Source organism: Ursus maritimus, unplaced genomic scaffold (assembly GCF_017311325.1).
Source record: "Ursus maritimus isolate PB19 unplaced genomic scaffold, ASM1731132v1 scaffold_19, whole genome shotgun sequence".
In the NCBI taxonomy this organism is placed as follows: Eukaryota; Metazoa; Chordata; class Mammalia; order Carnivora; family Ursidae; genus Ursus; species Ursus maritimus.
This window is the reverse complement of record NW_024424341.1, coordinates 34352700-34368601: the sequence shown is the minus strand read 5'-3', so window position 1 is coordinate 34368601 and position 15902 is coordinate 34352700. Positions and strand designations below refer to the sequence as shown.

General features: G+C 47.5%; 1 protein-coding gene across 1 annotated transcript in view; it reads right to left on the bottom strand.

Annotated features, from left to right (window-relative positions):
* The window catches only part of HSD17B2 (hydroxysteroid 17-beta dehydrogenase 2), a 77260-nt gene extending 64296 nt beyond the window's left edge, over positions 1 to 12964 (bottom strand). Inside the window, exon 1 of the mRNA XM_008689781.2 lies at positions 12697 to 12964. Within this exon, the coding sequence (XP_008688003.1) occupies positions 12697 to 12964 (268 nt within the window). The remainder of the gene's footprint in view (positions 1 to 12696) is intronic.
* Between the last annotated feature and the right edge of the window lie 2938 nt (positions 12965 to 15902).

The following is a 15902-nucleotide window of genomic DNA, read 5'->3' as shown; positions in this document are numbered from 1 at the left end:
GTGAGCTGACGGACCATGTTATTGGATGACCCGAGGACCACGTACCTGGAGGAATTTTATCTCAAAACTGACCAAACCCTTGTTGTGTAAGACAAGACATTTGAATAATTGAGGATCCAAGTTGTAATCTGAATTCTGTAACATTTTTTAAGGGTAAGACAGCACCACGTCTCTAATTACTGTTATAAATAGCTTTATAATGTTGAAGACTCATTACTTAATTCTATGACTTTCGAATTTTCATTTTTTCCTAGGATATATGAAACTTTACATTTTAAAATAAGTTTTAATTCAATATGTAAAAAACAAAACAACAAGAACAACAAAAAACACGCTAATGGTGAAAACAAGCAACTGCGTCTCCTGCCACAGGTCAGAACAGTTACACACCCTCGTCCGTCAGCACCGCCACCCCCACTACGGCCCATACACAGATGGAGACTCAGAAGGAAAGGAGGTTGCTGGACATTTTGCCCAAAGCAAGATCTTTATAACTCAATGCCCTCAAAAGACTCTCTTTCCAATAGAAAAACTGAAAAGACAACTCAGAGAAAAGGGTCAAGACTGAGAAGAATCAAGGGAGAAAATTCAAGAGACCAGAGTGGTTACACAGGGAACACTCAGATGAGGCCAGAGTTTAGCAGCGCAAGAGACCCACATAGACATAGCATAGAAGCAAGGGTCCCAATGCAGGAGAAGCCCTACTCACCTGTGAGAAAAGCATCTGTAGACAAAAAAAAAAAAAACCCAGATTAGGGGCACCTAGGTGGCTCAGTCGTTAGGCATCTGCCTTTAGCTCAGGTCATGATCTCAGGGTCCTGGGATCAAGCCCTGAGTTGGGCTCCCTGCTCAGCAGAGAGTATGCTTCTCCCTCTTCCTCTGTCCCTCCCCCGATCGTGCTCTCTCTCTCTCTCATATAAATAAATAAAATCTTTTAAAAAGCAACAATAACGACGCCCAGATTAGACAGGCCTGCAGAAGCCAGTTAACCACAGAAAGAGGACTAGGCAGTCAGTGAAAGGTCATAATACAAATGAACAAAGGGGCAGGACACCACTGCATGAGGCCAGGGAGCCGGCATTCATGAACAGTAGAGAAGGCAGAGCTACCAAACTCCTCTTTTGTGTCTTCTTTGCCAAGAAGATTACTAGACAGGACAAGGTGAGGAAAAGGGAAAAGTCATTATATTTCATGAATCATCTACTATGTGCCACACAGCATACATATATCATAATCTTATTTGATCCTGAAAACAGGTACTAGTCATGATTCCTGCTTTACGTATGAGGACAATTAACCTCAGAGAGGTGAGGCAGCTCGCTCAAGGACCCAGAGCCAGTGAGTGGTCTAATACTTTCATTTAGATACTGTGCATCTTAAGAGTGAAGGTTTGTGTATGTGTTTCTCTGTTTTTAAAGATTTATTAATTTGTTTATTTATTTGAGAGAGGGAGAGAAACAGAGAGGGAGAGAGAGAGAAAGGAGAGAATGAGTGGGGGAGGGGCAGAGGGAGAAAATCTGAAGCAGACTCCCCCCTGAGCGCAGAGCCAGACGCAGGGCTCCATCTCACAACCCATGACATCACTACCTGAAGTGAAACCAAGAGTCCGACTTGGGGGACTTGTAGGGGTTGGGGGGAAGAGGTTGTGGGCAAACAGCTCGCCATTGACCCCCATTTAAGTTTGCAGTCACACCTCCCTGGACCTCTGTCATACAAGCTGCGGTTTTGAGACAGCATCCTCCATCCAGAGAGCTGGTTTTCAGAGCCCAGTAGTAGGGGGAACACTTCTTCCCCACTTGCTATGCTTCCTTCGGTATGGAAGGATCTCTGTCGGTGTGACACTCCGGACGGCTCTCTAGCGCCTGCTCTCTCCTCCCCCGCGGAGGTGGAGCGAAGTAGCTGCTGAGTCTGACAAAAAAGGACAAGAATGTTTCAGTCGATGAAAAGGTCTCCTGTCTTTCTAGGAGAAGAGCCAAAAGGACAATTCAGAACAATTCACAAACTCACCACCTCAGTCGGGACTGAGGAGTAGCCCAGAGAACTCAAGAGGCCAGAGGGTCACATGGAAGCTTTCTGCTCTTCCTCAGGATCCCCCAGCTGGCAAAACGCCCATGCCGCTGGGCTGGGATGGCGTAGCCCTTCAATGCTAGCCCTTCCCTGTGGGCGAGGCTTGAGACTTTTCAACCCTGTCCTGAGTGGGTACACCATGAACACCACACGTCCAAGAACTTTCTCCAATGCTTCTGTTGGGAATAAAGCTGACGTCTCCATCCCCGCCTGCCTTGCTTCCCTATCTTGATCAGTTCAGAACCCAGCTGGGGAGAAAGGGTTGTTATGGATTGACTCCACCAAACAAAGCAACAACATCCAATGAAGAACCTCGCATTTATTCTAATTTCATTTCACCTCATTAGCTCCAGTCTTGTTTGTGTTGCTCATACCAAGATGGCATAGGACGTTAAGTCTGAGTCAGCTTCTCAAAGGAGTGACAAGAAACTGGAAATGGTCCAGAGAAGACTGAGTAGAATAATGAAAGTTCTGGAAACCCAGCCATGGGGAGAATGGTAAAAGGAATGAGAAGATTTAGCTCAAAGCAGATTTGGCCATGATACGATACAGTCTCCACATTTTTCAAGGGCTCTCATGCAAAAGAGTGCTTTAATTAGATTATGTGACTTCCAAGGGCAGAACTAAGTGCATTGATGAATGTTCCAAGGAGGCATATTTTGGCTCATTAGAAGGAAGATATTTACAACTATTAGAATTATATAAGAGCAGAATTATTTTCCTGAGGAGGTAGTGAGTTTTCCATCACTGGGGCTATTCAAACAACCTCACGGGATGAAAGGGGTGATCCTGAAAAGAACAATGGGAGATGACTGGTTGTGTAAACCCCACAATAGCAGAGTGAGATGTTTTTCCCCCTCACCACTTCCCCCTACCAACCCAATATCACAACTAACCTGTAATGAGGGGAGCGAGTGAGGGGAGACCCCTTGCACGTGGCCGAACCCTGCCTGGGCAATAGGATGCAGTGAAACCCCAATCCCTACACTGTTGTCCTGTAATGATGTTCCCCTCAGATGGTTATTGGTTTACTATCTGTGTGAACACATACTTCCTGCCGCTGAGTCTAAAGCTGCTCTCAAACTGTAAGGGAGAGAAGGTGTGGGTGCTGGGAAGGAGGATTCTGAGGGGGTGATTTCCTCAGTCTCATATTCCAGGGCCTGTTGCAATCATGCTCCCTCGCTTTCTTCTCTTTCCAGAGTTGGGGGGCTCTTCCAGCAGCCTTATCTTCTGACTATCTGATCAGTACCCTCAGGCAGCCCTGTTTGGCCCAGGATGAGATTTACCACCTACAGATGGCCCTTTATGTGTGTGATTTCGTTCCATCCTGGCAGTAATCCCAGGGAGATCGGTCTTATGATTAGCTCCATTTTGCAAATAAGAAACTGAAGTTCAGAGAGGTTAACTCACTTGACCTAGGTCAGAAAGCTAGTGAGTGGCAAGGCAGGAGTTGGTAGCCAGAGTGGTCACTGTCTAAAGTGTGTGGTCTTAACCACTGCACCCTCCTTCCCACCGCAAATGACAGTGACCAGACCTGCAATTAGGTGCACATATGTTATGGCTCTGTTTTAAGAAAGGAATAGAATTTTGGTTTTGTTTCTAATTGCATCCTTTTTTTTTTTTTCTTTAAGAGAGGGAAAGGCGGGGAGAGGGGCAAAAGGAGATGGAGAGAGAGAGAGAATCTTAAGTAGGCTCCACAGCCAGCTTGAAGACCAACGTGGGCTCGATCTCATGTCCCTGAGATCATGACCTGAACCGAAATCAAGAGTCAGCCCTTAACTGACTGAGCCACCCACATACCTCTCTAATCACCTTCTTAGTGATGCCTGGGTTTGGTTTGACTCTGTAGGCCTCAGGACTTCAGGTAACACAAGTCTTTAGAAAATAGGATTCAATGAAACCCAGGCCTTTTCCAGTGTTTCATTGACCTATCAGAGCCTTTGACTTATAAAAGTGGAATTTGGGTTCTGTTCGGTCTAAAGCCATGTTGGGCACTGACTCAAATTAAAATGCCCCTGGGCCACGACCTTGAGTCCTCTGCATTCAACACAAGGTTCTTAATGGCTTCTGTTCTTGAATTTTAGAATTGTTTCTCAGTGGACACATATCTTTCCAATGTCCTGCTTATGGCATGAAGTTAATGGGAGTTGGTATTTCTGAGCACAGAGGAAGGATCTCGTGATGTAGCGGAGTCAGGGAGTGCCAGAGTATTGCCTGTAGTGAGTCTTGTGTTTAAGAGGAGACACCACTGTGTGATGATGGGTGGGATGGAAGTCCCAGGGGTCACTGGATCGTCCAAGCCGGGCAGGTTCCCCCACTCCACTCCATCACTGCTCCCTGCTTACTTGGCCCGCATCTTGTCCTCTTTGGGACCTGGATTTACTGAGTTCCCTCATTCCAGGTCATCTGCCTCTGTCTTTTTGGTTCAGTACAACAGAACTATCTGAACCATCTACCTGCTAACCGGATGCCAATGGCTTTGCCTCAGAACCTTTTCCCACACCATGTCCTAGCACATACATACTGACACCCTATGATCTAATCTAATTCCGGACTCAGAGAGCCTAGCATCGAACACCAAAGTCCAAAAGCTGGGGTATGGGGCAAAGGAGCAGCACCTTGAAAGGGTTCATCCTTGGGAGCATAGAGAATTCTATACTCTGTAGGGTAATTAAGGTTGAGACTGACATAAACCAATTGACAAAGCAGCTATGGCCTTGAGGGTATAGACAGATAATGTGATCATTTTTTGAGATAAGAACTTGTTTGCACCAAGAACCTTCTGAAAAACTCAGGTTTTACCTCCCTGGCAACTCTTTTTTTTTTTTTTTTTTTTTTAAAGATTTTATTTATTTATTTGACAGAGATAGAGACAGCCAGCGAGAGAGGGAACACAAGCAGGGGGAGCGGGAGAGGAAGAAGCAGGCTCATAGCGGAGGAGCCTGATGTGGGGCTCGATCCCATAACGCTGGGATCACGCCCTGAGCCGAAGGCAGGCGCTCAACCGCTGTGCCACCCAGGCGCCCCTACTCCCTGGCAACTCTTAAACTGTCTTAAAGGTAGTAAAATTTTTTTTTTAAAGTACAGTGGCTTGGATAGCTTACAACTTTTTGAAAAGCTAATAGGTATGCATAGCTCTCCTGGATATTGGGAGAGTAAAGATGTAGTATATGATATGAGCTCTATTGTCCAGGACATTTGCACACCAGACATTTTAATGCGGACGTGTGGACCAGTTAGCTTTATATTTTAGAGAAGCGTTATTCTGGATACAGGATGAAGAAGGAGAAATGAGGGGCAGTGATAATGACCAAGACGCTATTACAAGAGTCCACTTGAGAAGCTTTGAATACCGGGAGTGGCAGTGGAAGGAAAAGGAGGGGAGAAATTCGAAAGGCAGTGAAAGGTCACCACGTTATGAATAAAAACTGGCTGGGTAAGGTAGAAAGAGAAGAAAGAGTCAGGGAGAACTCTCCAGTTTCTGATTTGGGTGGATTGATGGGAAGATTCAAAGGTGGCTATGAATTCTCCGACTTGGGCAGAAAGGTGGATGGGGATAGTGCCGTCAACAGAGTAGCGAGTATTGGGCGGACGGCAGGATTTCAGGGGCCATTAGCGAGTGCAGTCAGGGACAGGTGGACTTTTGTACATTTCGGGAGAGATAGGAAGAAGTGGGTATGGGCTGCAGAGTGCAGGAAACCAGTCTGGGGAGGACACAGAGATTGATCGTCACCCGAATATAGGTGGCAGGGGGAGCCATACCTGGAAACTGGAAGAGAGTATGAGGTGTAAGTAGGTCCTAAAGGGAAATGCAGGGAATTTGGGGGTGTAGGGAGGTTTGGCACATAGGGCGCTAGACCAAGGAAAATGACTTTATGAAGAAATCATCAGTAAGGGAGAAAAAGAACCTACAGGAAGTGGCGACATAAAGACATGGAAGCAGGCATGGAAAGAGGTAGAATAGACAGAATTGGGGGAAAGGTAAGAACCCGAAAAATTAAGAAAAGGAAAAGGTTTAGGGGAGAACATGAAAAGTTTGTTTTAGAACATGCCAGATTTAAAGTTTTAGCTTAAAATCCTGCAAGCATGAGCCAGGAGTTCAAAAGAGTGTCAGGTACACAAAACACCGATCCAGCAGGCCTCACATCGAGACTGTCGAGAGCACAGAAGCACGTGGGAGCTCCATGGTAGAGAGTGTAGTGGGATAAGACGGACAGAGAGAGCTGTGCGGGCCATCTTATGAGGGGTGGGGGGCAGGAAGAAGAACTTGGAGGAGTCAAGGGACAGAGCAGTGGGGGGAAGCATGGAAATGTAGCATCCTGGAAGGCAAAGGAGGCCATGTCAGGAAGGAAAATACAGTCAGCAGCGCCGGAATGGAAGTCAAGTTCCAGGGATTAGGACACCTGTGACCCTGGGGAAAGCAGTTTTAATAGCCTGGTCGGGGCCAGAGGATGTTCTGTTTGCTCCACATCCTGGGTAAGCAGGAGCGTTTAGAACCAAGTCATCGCAGATCTCTGTCCAAAACAAGCCAATGATTAAGTCACTGTAGAACAATGGGGCCTTCAGAACTCGGCCATGTCATGCTGTCCTTTCTACACAGGTGACCGTAGCAAAAAGAACGAGCAGAGTTAAGGACCTAAGCACGTGGACAGCTTGAGGCAATGTCATTCTATCCAGCCAATGACCACAAAAAGGGGAGGATGTTACACCAGCTTGGTTTGTTCGCTTATGGCTCATTCGCTCATTAACATTGTATTAGTTCTCCTGGGCTCAGACTGAGAAGGAGGACATGGGCAGGAAAGAGACCTGGGGGGGGGGGGGCTTTCATTCCCCTAATCAAAACATGCCATCTAGAATGCCTAATAAAATCACCATTCCAACTTCCACAACATTACCTGGGTTAGCAATACCTTTTTGTGTTTCTTTGTAGAGGGCTAAGGTAAAGCTTAAACTGAATAATAAAACAGGGTATGTGCTCATATAAAAAAAATTCCATAGGCTGACTGGATTATAGGCTCGCGACCGACCGTATCGATCCTTACTATGGACTTCAACGACCTCTTCCCTCGTAGCATCAACCATCACTATGTGGCCCATGTTTCTCCAGGCTCCTTCTCTAAACCTAACCGGGGCCTCCGTCTGTACTCCGTGGCCCCTTCATTTTATCTTCTGTCATCTGGGTCTCTTGCATCTACACAATTTCCAAGATCTGCATCAAGCAGAGTCTTGTACACAGAATAGATCTTCAACATCGACTTGCTGATTGAACGAACACATTTTAGATCCTAGACACCACGGCTAGTCGGTAACACCGGTAATGACAGTGGTTAAGAGCATGGCTTTGGCTGGGGCGCCTGGGTGGCACAGCGGTTAAGCGTCTGCCTTCAGCTCAGGGCGTGATCCCAGCGTTCTGGGATCGAGTCCCACATCAGGCTCTTCCGCTGTGAGCCTGCTTCTTCCTCTCCCACTCCTCCTGCTTGTGTTCCCTCTCTTACTGGCTGTCTCTATCTCTGTCAAATAAATAAATAAAATCTTTAAAAAAAAAAAAAAAGCATGGCTTTGGGTGGCAGGTGGGTCTGACCCGGTTTTAGCCCACCTCTGCTACCTGGGAGCTCAGTGACTCTGGACGCGTAGTGCCCTTGTTCACAAGATGTTAGTGATTAGGGTTGCGAGAATCAAACATAACAGTAAAGCTCTGAGCACAGAGAGATGTTATTTCTTAGCCCCATGGCCCGCTGTCAATATTTATCCATCTTAGTAATCTAATGTTAGCTCCAAAGGAGCCCAAATCCCAAGCGCATGCCAACAGTATTCAGTTTTAGAACCTTAATTGGACAATTTAATAAGTCCCAGAAGGGGTCACTAGCCACCTAGGACCCTTTGTTTGGAGCATAAAATAAGGACTTTCACATAACACAGATCCTTCTTCCAGCCTTTCACCCATCCCCCATTGTACGCTCTTTTGAAAATTCCAATTAAAAATTATCCAACTCAACAAGTTTTAATGAGTGCTAGTTGTGTTGTGCGGTAGCTGCTTAACCAATTAGCCTGGAAGACCTTCCTCTTTTCCCTCTAGAAAGCTACTTTTTAATTCCTAATGAGATCCCTTTTGCGTCAAGCTTTCCCCAGCCTCCGACACAGGAGCCTCGCCCATCTCTGGGCTCCAGGCGCTCGGGACTCCTCCTGGAGGCACTTCTGTGCGCCAACGCACAGCCGAGCTTAGGTATGGCCACACCTCTCCCAGCAGACTGTGAAGCCCTCCAGGTGTGTGCCCTGCACCCAACAGATGCTGAATCGAGGTGACTGGGAAAGATGGAGGGGCCAGGACGAAAGGCCCGAGGGCAGAAAATCAAAGTTACCTTTGTGTTTTCCACCTAGTTCAAAGAGTAGGCTGAGAAGGATAACGCACCACCTCAGAGGAGAAGGAGAAACCCAGTGGTCAAAGGTCAAGGGAAACTGGAAACGTTGATCCCATCACTTGACAACACAGCAATTGCGTGGGATTTAATTTTTCCCCCCATTGCTTCTGGACAGTACACCGCACACACTGAGCACTCAATAAATAGTTGTTGCGTAAATAAATGAATGTTTTTTTCTCTCCATTTCTTTATCAGACTTTTCTTTGTTCTACCTAACCCCACTCTTCAGCCTTTCCCCTTTCCACCTGATGCACAAAATCACCTCCCTCCTCCCTGCCTTTCTCTTTTCCTCCTTCGCTCTTTCCCTCTCCCTCTGTCTCACCCACTAAAGCCATCTATGAGAGAGAGAGAGAGAGAGAGAGAAGTGTCATTTCTAGTCTACAGAGGAGAAAATGGAAATTCAAAAGCCCAAATCTGGGTACCGATGGTCACACAGCTACTAAGAGGTGTGTTACAGGTAATGTCATACTGCCCCAGATCCTTTGGCCATTCTTGCATGCTCTAATCCATGGAGTTCTCCCCTCTCAGCAGCCAGCACCTGCAACTTCCTCCCAGGGCTGCCCCAGGACACCAGCGCTCCCTCTGCCAGTGGACATGGAAAGCCACAAGTGCCAAGAGTTTAAGCCTCCCCACCTCCCCACCCCTGAGGTGGGATGCCAGCCCTTAACTAATGACTGACAGGTGTGAGGGCATTGGGACTACAGCCCCCTGGCCTTCCATGGGGACAGCTCTCTTGTGTGACCCCCACTGGCCCCAGATCAGCCCAGGTGATTAAGCCAAAATGACCCTCAGCCAATTCCCCTTGAGGCTGCACCCTGGCTTGTCTTCCTCCTCTTCCCTGCCCATTTTCCCTACTCCCAGACCAGTGTCCCTTGGAAACCTTCCTAATAAAGCCCTTTCACACAAATCCTCATCTCAAGCCCTGCTTCTGGAGAATGCAGCCTAAGGAAAGCTAAATGCAGGATTCAAACCCACGCCTGTCAGACTTCAACATTTTTTTTTTTCCGTTATATTGTGCCTGAGATGGTATTGCAAACGTATGGTTTGCTCTTCACTAATTTCACAGTCATTTAAAAAATCAAATGGCTGGGCGCCTGGGTGGCTCAGCCATTAAGCGTCTGCCTTCGACTCAGTTCAAGATCCCAGGGTCCTGGGACGGAGCCCTGCATCCGCCTCCCTGCTCAGCGGGAAGCCTGCTTCTCCCTCTCCCACTCCCCCTGCTTGTGCTCCCTCTCTCGCTGTCTCTCTCTCTCTGTCAAATAAATAAATAAAATGTTTAAAAAAAAATTGAACGGCCACTGTAACTTCAGGCGCCTTACAGACAAATATGACGTTTCAGAAGCTCTATGCTTGCTTATTTCTTTTTACTATAATTATATGTCTCTGAGACAAAAGACCTTTGACTATCTTAGCAAAGTGAAGGAAGGGACTCCAAGAAAAAAGTTACTGTTTTCAACTTGTCTTCGTAATTGTCTTATACCTGGGTCCGTAATTAAATAGGCACTAGAATGGACTTCATCTTTTAACGTGATCTCTTCTTAAAATGTTTTCATTATTTAAGGAATAGAACTGCATTGGAGGAATTCTAGGGGGGAAACGAATCCAAGTACTCAAACCCACCCATTCATAATTCCCTTCAGTGTTTTCCTATCCCTCTGACATGGGTACAGTCTTATTCAAGCACGTGGAGCCCCTGGGTCTCCCGTTAGCCTAGTTTTCCATTTTGTGACACAGTCCTGTGGTTGTCATCTTTAATGCTTGCCTGTTGTTACACCCAGAGGACAGACGGTAACCTGTCACCATTTTTATCCCTTTTCATATTTCATGATTGTAAATGGTGGCGCCGAACAACGTTGTGAATATGCCGTGTTGTTTGGCGTCTACCCTTTGTCCATATTTCAGATTATTTCTTTAAGAGAAGTTTCCAAATCTTGAATCAGCAGATAAAGGTATAAAACGTGAGGCTTTTGAAGTACACTACCCCAGGTCTTCAACCACACTCAAGTGCGTACCCACTTATAAGCCGACCTGAAACAAAGATTATTATCCCAAGTCATGGTGACTTGTTTGTTAATGAATGAGGTCTGCTCTAACTAGATGAATTCATTTTAAATCTCTCCATTTAGTACAAAGGTCTGGAAACCTTCTCTAGAATTATACCAAACCTGTGGCATTCCTCGTGAAAATGACTAAGAACCTTAAGGGGACATTGCATTCATCCTTAAATGGATATGGCTGCTTTCTTAATTCTAAGCTAATTGCTAAGCATTTCATGGAGGGATGAGTCACTGGGCTTGAGTTCCTAACCGAATCAGTCATTTTACACGCAACAAAACACAAGTCAGGACATTTCAAAGGCTGATGGAGGCTAACTGACTTGGGTGTGTGTTTTGTGCGTTTCTGAATGCCTACATCTTCAAAAACAGAGGATAAAGTACATTGACAAGATAAATAAACAAGAGAGAATTCCTGTTTTCTCAGTCACCTTGAAGTTGGCCAGAATTTACCCCAAAGTTTGGTATTTGTACTTATTAACCTGAGAAGTACTGCTCCCTGAAATTGATTTTCCAGGACGATTTGGACTTCCAAGAGATCGTGTCCCATTATCGTCAAGCACAGTATGAATGTTATTTTTTTTTTTTTTTGAGCATGCTTAATTGTTCCATCTTCTTTCGGGCAAGTGGGAAAGTACAATAAATAAAAACCTGCAATTATTCTGAAGACCAGGGGTACTTGCTACTACATGTAGAAGAGAGAATTTTAGACTGCTATTACAGCTTTTCGCTCAGCCCCCCATAAGAATTCTAGTGAAAGGGGCGCCTGGGTGGCTTAGTCGTTAAGTGTCTGCCTTCGGCCCAGGGCGTGATCCCGGAGTCCTGGGATCGAGTCCCATGTCGGGCTCTTCCGCTGAGAACCTGCCTCTTCCTCTCCCACTCCCCCTGCTTGTGTCCCTTCTCTCGCTGGCTGCCTCTTTCTCTGTCAAATAAATAAATAAAATCTTTAAAAAAAAAAAAAAGAATTCTAGTGAAAAAGTGGAAAAACCACCCCATCTTCCAGATGCATGATTCCAGACGATACGAGACATTCATTAGATAAACATCCCACTGATCAACTGTATTTTCTACCTTTGAACTGTTTGGGTTTTTCCCCCACCTCCCCGCCCCAATGAAGCAGCTTGTTTTCCCTTGCATTCCAAAACTCTGACAAGTGCCAACCTGCATTTTATCTTAAGAGAGAATTTCATTATTGGGTTAACTTTGTAAAAGGCAAAATGGACAGGTCACTTGACAGTGCCTTTCTCAGTGAAATGAGAAGAGCCCCGATTTGCTTCCGTCCACACAAGTTTGCCTTCATCCCAGCGGGTCACAGCCTTGGGACCGCGTGTGGGGTGATGACCTCGGGGGTAAATGCTTCTGCAATGGATGCCCCACCTTGGCAGGACTTTTTGGGTTAGGTGATCAGGTGGGTAATCCTAATTAAAGCCCCATCCGAGCTCAAACTTCACAACCAAACAAACCAGTTTTACAACACGGAGGAATTTAATTTGGCCTCACACTTGCAGTGGAAAAAGAAACACAGAAGAAGAAAAACGCTGGCAGGTGAGCTAACAAGGCAGCTAACTGCCCTTGAGACACACTGCCAGCCTGATTCAATTAAGAAACATCAGCGGTCTAATGACAGATTTGAAGACAAAAGGTTCAGATGAGCCACAGTTTCGTGACCGCAGCCAGGCAAACCGTGAAATTTCCAACCCGGGTAAGAGTCCCTTCGATATTTAAAAAAAGTACAGCAAAGTACAAGGAGAGGCTGGCTTTGCAGGCTTTCTTGCACATCTAACGAACAAGAAGAGCCCAAGCCTAGAACACAGCCAAACCCTAATCTCAGAGCAAAATTCCATTTAAGCCTGAAGAAACCTATGTGGCTTTCCTGGGTACAACAAAGCACACGAAATACCAGAGGTTTGCTTATTCTTCCTTATCCTGGGGGATGAACAAAATCATGGCTGAGGTGCGCTTCGCCTCGTCAGTCCCTCTTACCTCTGTCCCCTTCCAGCTCCTCTCGTGAAAAAAAGCAAACCAAAACACTACAGTGAAAGACACTTGGGATGTGCCAAGTATTTTCTCTTCAAAGCTAACTTGAGAAAGCCCCGCGATGGCAAAGCCAGTACCAGACTCTGCCCTGAGTGAGGACTGCAGTGCCGTCCACTTACCTGTGATCAGAACCGCCTTTTGCTCCACAGGTAACAGCTCCTGACCAGACAGGTAAGTGTACGTGAGGAAACAGCACAGGAGACAGAGGAGCAAGCCCCAGGAGAGGGGCAGGCTGAGCAGCAGGTAAGCCCCTCCCCAGAAGCCAGCCAGGCAGACCACCTTTCTGCCAGCCCGCCCTGGGCTCTTGAGATGGCAAAGAGCTAGTCCTCCCAGCACTACGGTGACAGCCAGGCAGAGCCACGCGGTCCCAGAGAAGGACGTGCCCATTCTCAGAGACACGCTGCACCTTTGCGTTCTCGGGACCAGTGAGGCAAGTGGGCAAAGGCTGGCTGGAGGCAGCCTGGGTTATATGAACAGAGAGGCAAGAAGGGAGGGGGAGAAGGCAGTTCCGGCACCCTTCGAATGAGCATGGATTAAGCACACTCCTACAGGCACGTTTTTTCCAGTGGGTCATTGAAGCCGGTGAGTGGCTTCATATAAATACCAGAGCACTTCCTATTCAAGAGCTCCCCCAACGCCACCTGCACACATGACATGTACACACACCCACAACAAACGCACCCATGTTATTTTTTCGTGACCTCTGGTGAGATAACTAGTTGGATAATAATTGACAGAATTCAATCTGAACGGTGAACAACAAAACCTTTTAGCTCACAGGAAACTTCTTCTGCTTTAGGAGCCCAAGTGTGACTGTCAAGTTCTTTTTCGGACTGGGGGTCGGGGACGGGTGGGGGGGGGAGCATGGGCACGTGTGTGTGCGTGTGTGCCCACATGCGTAAATGCAGGCAACCAGAGAGGTTCGGAAGATCTGGAAGGGGAAGGCCGTTCTGATTTTGTTTGTGTCTGCATGCCATCTCCCGCCTGTGTCAGGCTGAAGTGTTGGACGGTGAGGGAAGATAGAATACAGAGGAAGAGATTCTTGGCAGATGACAAGTGTGCTGGTCTTGCCAGAAAGGAGGTATGCCAGGCAGAGATACGAACAATGGTAATACAGTTATAATGGTCAATATCGTTTAGGCCAGGGGCCACATTCCACTATTTATTCATTCGTTCTCTTTTTTGAGACCCTATTCTCTGCCACACTCGGCTCCAGGCATTGGGACTCAGGCATCAGTATGCCCAGTCTCTTTGAATACGGTATCTTCATGAGGGAGGTTGTATCGTCGTTAGTGATTTATAAGGGAGGACCCCGAGGCACAGAGAGGTCAAGAAACTTGCTCAAGGGGCACCTGGGGTGCTCAGTCAATTAGGTGCCTGCTTTCGGCTCAGGTCATGATCCCGGGGTCCTGGGATCGAATCCTGCATCGGACTCCCTGCTTGGCGGGGTGTCTGCTTCTCCCTCTGTCCCTCCCCTGCTTGTGTGCTCTCTCCCCCGCCCACTCTCTCAAATAACTAAATAAAATCTTTTTTAAAAAAACCAGAGACTTGCTCAAGATCACACAGCAGTGGAGTCAAGCAGCCTTGTTTCAGTGGCTCTGAGCCTCTCCTCTACCTGCTTTAGGCAAAAAATAAAACACAGTCAGTATGTTATGAACTAGCCTTCCCTGCTTTAGCCTCGTTAGAACTTCATGAAACACTCCAAGGTGGATCACTGTACTCACTTACAGAGAGGGAAACTGCGGCCGCCAGAGGGTACATTCCTTATGAAAGAGCAGGTGCATTCTGACCATGCCCGTGACCCACTGGCTCAACAAAGAGCCCACACTTTGGAGACTTGCCACCTTACTGACCACCAGTGACAACACCGACAGCCCCAGAGAGCACCGCCCCGGGGCTTATGGCTTATCTTATGTGTGCTAGGCACCTGGCGCGGAGGCACACAGAATTCTGATAAAGGCTGGGTGTTGGCATATCTGGAGAGACGAGAAAAGATCTCACTTGGAAGTCGGACTACCTGTATTCAAATCTAACCTGAGCCCTGCCACTTACTAACTAGGAAGTCAGGAGGGTCTACCTCTCTACACCCCTTCTCAGCTGTAAAATAATAAGGGTACCAAGGTAAAGCGCTTAGCTCATCCCGCCTGGCACACCAGAAGGAGTCTTATAAATGCTGGCAATTCCTGCTTTTTATTTTTTAAGATTTTTTAAATTAATTAATTTATTTATTTATTTATTCATAGAGGGAGAAGGAGGAGGGCAGAGGGAGAGCAAGAGAAAATCCCCAAGCAGACTCCCCACTGAGGGGAGAACCCAACACCGGGCTTGATCCCAGGACCCTGAGATCATGACCTGAGCCAAAATCAAGGGTCGGATGCTTAACTGACAGAGCCGCCCAGGTGCCCAATTTGTGCTTTTGAAACAGGAAAGGAAGAACTTCAGGAGTAGAATAAAGTGCCCAATGGGATATATACTTGTCTCCCGATATGGCAGAAGTCAGCATGGGCTGAAGGGCCAGGAAGAGGGCAAGGACTCCACTGACGAGGGGTGTGGGGGAGGCAGGACTTTGGGGGAAACGTACCCAGCTGTCTATCATGGACGAAGGTAGAGAGAATTTTGGACAGGGAGTTGGGGAAATTGTCTCTGCCCTCAGATGAGCACTGCTCACCTCCCCTCGGCCAGCTCCGTTAAAAGGCGGCCCTCCTGGGCTCAGGGCCATTTCCAGGCCCTGACAGGTGGGAAGCAACGATTTGTGGACCTTGGTCTTGTGTGGGGCAATGTCTCCTCTTCTCTGCCTGCCCAGCCACATGGACACCTGAGGTGGGCAGATGTTGCTGGCTCCAGGCCAGGAAGCATCGGTGAGGATTTGGAATTCCCTTGACTAGACCTGAGATCTCCCTCCTTCCGCACACCCCGTTCCCTCCTGTCGGCTGCGTGCATACCCATCCCGGGAGCGGGAACCTCTCCTGGGCCTCATGGACTCACCACCCCGGGAGGATTCCGTCAGGCTAGCTCTGGTACCGGATGGCTTTCCAGGTGAGGGTGCAGGACTGGTGATGGCTCCTTGCTGTGGGCCTTGGCACTTTCCCAGTGACTCCCACACCGGGGCCGGGGTCAAACACCCCTGCGGGTTTCCTGATGTGGGCACATCCACCGAAAATGAAGGAAATCTTCTCCCGGTGGCAGCCCACTTGGCTTCTCAGCGGCTCAGTCCTGGGGTTCCCAAGGAGAGGCCAAAAGCTGCCATGACACGGAAGTCTAGGTAGGGCTGCTCCATGCCCCCTGACGGGGCAGGGGTGCACAATATTAGGATGGTGAGTTGCAA